Source organism: Sinocyclocheilus grahami, unplaced genomic scaffold (assembly GCF_001515645.1).
Source record: "Sinocyclocheilus grahami isolate Dianchi unplaced genomic scaffold, SAMN03320097.WGS_v1.1 scaffold1683.1, whole genome shotgun sequence".
Taxonomy (NCBI): Eukaryota; Metazoa; Chordata; class Actinopteri; order Cypriniformes; family Cyprinidae; genus Sinocyclocheilus; species Sinocyclocheilus grahami.
The window spans coordinates 172,580-177,317 of NW_015506862.1; the positions used below are offsets into that span (position 1 = coordinate 172,580).

Here is a 4,738-nt window from a genome sequence, read left to right on the forward strand (position 1 = left end):
TTTATTTTACAAAAACAATCAAACAAGTAAAGAATTTTCTACATATAATTTGCAATAATAGCTGTAGACAGCCCATCAAGTTACTCCAAGAAGAAAAACATTGGCATAATCATTACTGATTACAAATATTTTCACTAGTCATTCTCGCAATTACATAAAATGCATCTAGATTAGCCAGCTACATAATGTTAAATATGTGAAATGTGTAAATCAACAGAAGTTAGAAAAATATTCTGTACATATGACAATATAAAATGTTTGAAGAATAAACACTTGTACTTAATAAGCCTCAACATGGATGAAACTCTCACACACTGATCCCGGACCATCAGGTCATCTCTACTGTTGAGCCCTGTACACATTTCAGTGTAATGTTAGGGAATAAGCTTTGACAAGCACTCTGAATCCAGCAGAAGGACACAAAACAGATGCTGCTGCAACTGCACCAAAGAAACAGGAGCAGCACAGGAAGGTCTCTGGGTGTTGGCATCACCCAGTTTGAACCTCTGAATTATGACTTTAATTACATGAGAGTTTCACAGAGTTCTTTTGACTCTAATCCAGATGTGGATTATACTGCTGCTTGAAAATGCAGGATTTAAGCCCTCCTGAACATTATGTCCAATCGAGGTCGTGCTGAGGTTATCAACACAAGGTCACTCTTGTGGCCTTACAGGCATAAGGTCACTATCTAGGGCACTTAAGTAGGCTGCAGTGTAAATTAGAACACATGATTGCTATTTACTGGTAATACATGGGCTTTGGTCTTACTTCTCTGGTTTAAGATCACGGTAGATGATGCCCAGACTATGAAGATGATCCAAAGCCAAGGCCAACTCAGCCAAATAGAACTTCACATCTTCCTCAGTAAACATTACCTAGAAAGAAAAAAAATTACATATCATAAATAACTAAGTTTTTATTTAGCCAATGCTTTTACAGAAATCCAAATCCCTTTAGGATTAGGGATTTGAACAAGGCCCTAACCAGAACATTTTGTCATGTAACTCATCCCACACAGTTTGTGCTATGGACATAAATCATACCTCAAATCATGCGGCTTATTTGAAGGGAGATGTATTATTACTTTTCTTAGAAATTAGGCTTAAAAATAATTTGCACTGCATCCACAACACCAAAATCTAGATTTTTATTTAGCTAATGCTTTTACCTAAAACGTACAGTATATGTTAATAGGAAACCAGCTCTCTTGGGTTTTACCTGTGGTAAATATGTCAACCTCAACATGAAATCATGTCATACCATATTGCGTGTCATTTCTTAAAATATCATTTTCAATTGGCTAAGTTCTGAGTTATAAATGAACGTCTATGCAGCAAGACTCTGTACCTGCAGTTCATACAATCAAATGGGAATCATATTTACGCTAATGCACATAAAATAAAAGGCAGTTGTAAATAACTCAGCATATTCCTTTAAAGCAGAACCTGGCCAGTGACAGATCTTTAATAAAACTGCAATAACACAGTGTGTTCTTATATTTGGAAGTCCAAAAACTGCTCTTTTTCAAGCTAATTTTAATCACCGGGAGATTTATTTAGACTGTGTGGAGAGCATCAGGGGACAGACAGCGCCATATTGAGGAGAGTAGATTGGCGTAACAAGTTCCAGCCAAGAGAGCAGCAGCTGTTGCAGCCAGATGAGAGATCTGAGCACCAGAGGTAATTAATTTACGTCTCACATCCCAGGCACGGTTCTGTGCAGAGAATCCCGATTAAATCAAGCGCACGAATATCTCGGTAAAAGTGCTCCAGTTTCTTTTTTAATTCACACTAACAGAGAGACTGATTAGTCAGAGGAAGAAAATGTGCAGGAGTTGCTCTTTATGTAAAGTGTAGCTGTAGTTACACATTTTTGTCCAACAAAATGATCTATAGAGTGAGATGAGAATGTCACTCACCCAAAAAACACTTGCATAGAACTAGCAAACTAGTAAAACACAGTTTATGGCTGTAAGGTAAACTATTCACTGTTTATAATAATAATACACCAGCGCCCACCAATCAGTGGCCTTGGTTTCTGAAGTATCTTTCCCATTCATTTTCCCATATGGATTAAAAAAATTTAAAAATCTTATTATAAGCCAGGATCCAAACCAGCCAGCTACATGGTGAATCATAAAATACAAACTTTGATCTGAACCAAAAGGTACAAGACTGCACATCAGAAGAGGTTAATTGAGAGGCAACGTTGTCAACATTAATTTTACACGCTAACATTTTCATGCTACATACAGGTGCATCTCAATAAATTAGAATGTCGTGGAAAATTTCATTTATTTCAGTAATTCAACTCAAATTGTGAAACTCTTTTATTAAATAAATTCAATGCACACAGACTGAAGTAGTTTAAGTCTTTGGTTCTTTTAATTGAGATGATTTCAAAATGCGGATGAGCTGAAGGCCACTGTCAAAGAAACCTGGGCTTCTATACCACCTCAGCAGTGCCACAAACTGATCACCTCCATGCCACACCGAATTGAGGCAGTAATTAAAGCAAAAGGAGCCCCTACCAAGTATTGAGTACATGTACAGTAAATGAACATACTTTCCAGAAGGCCAACAATTCACCAAAAATGTTTTTTTATTGGTCTTATGAAGTATTCTAATTTGTTGAGATAGTGAATTGGTGGGTTTTTGTTAAATGTGAGCCAAAATCATCACAATTAAAAGAACCAAAGACTTAAACTACTTCAGTCTGTGTGCACTGAATTTATTTAATACACGAATTTCACAATTTGAGTTGAATTACTGAAATAAATGAACTTTTACACGACATTCTAATTTATTGAGATACACCTGTATATGAGGTTGTTTGGTTTAGTACTGATTGAATGATTAAGGTTTGTCTGTATGCTTATATTATCCTTGCCTGTATATCAATTGTTATTGGTTTATTGCTTGTCATATTGTCTAACAGTTGGATTGTATGTGTATGAGTGAGCTGGTGTTGATTTGTTGGTACCATGTATAGCGTAATTTTTAAGCGGATGTTGATTTTTATTGTATTGGGATATAATTACACAGTATGTATTATGTATAACTTTATATGTATTTTGGAGTATGTATGCATGTATTATGTATAGATTTTTAGGGTGACAATTTTACCATCAGTCCAGGGACTGCATATGCAAAATAGCCTTCTGGCTAATTCTGGCACATTGTACATTTATGTATTATTGATGTGCATTGTCCCAGTCAAATAAACCTAAAATAAAATAAACAACTTCATGGAAGAAAATAATTATCTTCTGCTCATCAAGGCTGCATTTATTTGATTAAAAATACAGAAAAAAACACGGTAATATTGTGAAATATAATTGCAATTTAAAGTAGTGTTTTCTACTTTAATATACTTTAAAATACAATTTATTTCTGTGATGCAAAGCTGAATTTTCATCAGTCATTACTACAGTCTTCAGTGTTACATAATCCTTCAGAAATCATTTTAATATACTTATTTGTTATCAACGTTGGAAACTGTTGTGCTGCTTAAAATTTTTGGAACCGGTGATACTTTTTTCAGGATTCTTTGATGAATACAAATTTAAAAAGAACAGCGTTTATTCAAATTAGAATTTTTTTGTAACAATATAAGTTGTTAATATCTCTTTTTTAAAATCAATTTAACACATTCTTGCTAAATAAAATATTAATTTCGTTCCGAAAAAGAAAGAAAAAACAACCTTTTGAACAGTAATGTATATTGTTTCTATTTTAAATAAATTAAATAAAAAAAACATTTTAATAAAAAAGGATCTCGATTTCCTGAGAGTGATTGATTGTATATGTGATTTAAGCACTTTTTGCTGATTGAAAATTTGGCAAATCATTTTCACTTTCTAAACTTACAGCAGTTAATTAATAATTGAAAAAGGCCGGGGGGAGAGAAGTGATTTCAACAATTCATCCCTGATTGCATATAATCTTGTTATCCTAAAGCAAAGTGGCCTATATGATGTACAATGACACAAAGACCTCCACAGGCAATTAATAAAGACAACTATCTCTACGCAACCAGAATAAAGACAGAAAGATGTGACTGATGAAGAGTGACGTGCACAATAAAGCCCACGGGTTGTTTAGCTGAGCGAATGAGCATGGCCAATGAGTCACATTAATCAATGTCTGAAGGAAACGTCTGCTCCAGATAAGTGTGGGGCTGTTTTCAACAGAGAGGCCAGATACTGGGGTGAAGTCATTCTACGTGCTGGAGCTTAGCTGGAGATTTTCAAACACAGAACAACAAAATGCATCCCAACCTGAGTGGGGGAGTCCCACAGGAATAATCTAAACTGAATATGTAATAGTACATAACACAATTTACATAAATGTGAGCTTGTGTCATGTTGCTAGGGCATTCTGGGTAGCTATCAAGAAGTTCTGAGTGGTTTCTACAGCACTGACGGGCTGTTCTGAGAGGAAGTCTGGGCATTAGCAATAGCACACATATCCTCAATAAGCTGCGTGATTTGAGGTATCATTCATGTACACACACCCACGCTTAATACTTAGGCTTATGGGTTTGTTTAAATTATAAGTATGAGCAGTAGTAATAATGCTTGATTTAGCAACAACTGATTTCCATAAATTTAAATAAAATAAAGAACATGCACTCACTATGAGGCATCTATTGAGCTTTTATATATATATATATATATATATATATATATATATATATATATATATATATATATATATATAAAATACTGCCTTTG

The 4,738-nt window shown here is 34.4% G+C and overlaps 1 protein-coding gene across 2 annotated transcripts in view; it reads right to left on the bottom strand.

Annotated features, from left to right (window-relative positions):
• rps6ka2 (ribosomal protein S6 kinase, polypeptide 2) overlaps positions 1 to 4,738 on the bottom strand; it is a 64,316-nt gene that overhangs the window by 37,339 nt on the left and 22,239 nt on the right. For both annotated transcript variants that reach the window (XM_016258429.1, XM_016258428.1), the window contains one exon: positions 772 to 878. In XM_016258429.1, the coding sequence (XP_016113915.1) occupies positions 772 to 878 (107 nt within the window). The remainder of the gene's footprint in view (positions 1 to 771; positions 879 to 4,738) is intronic.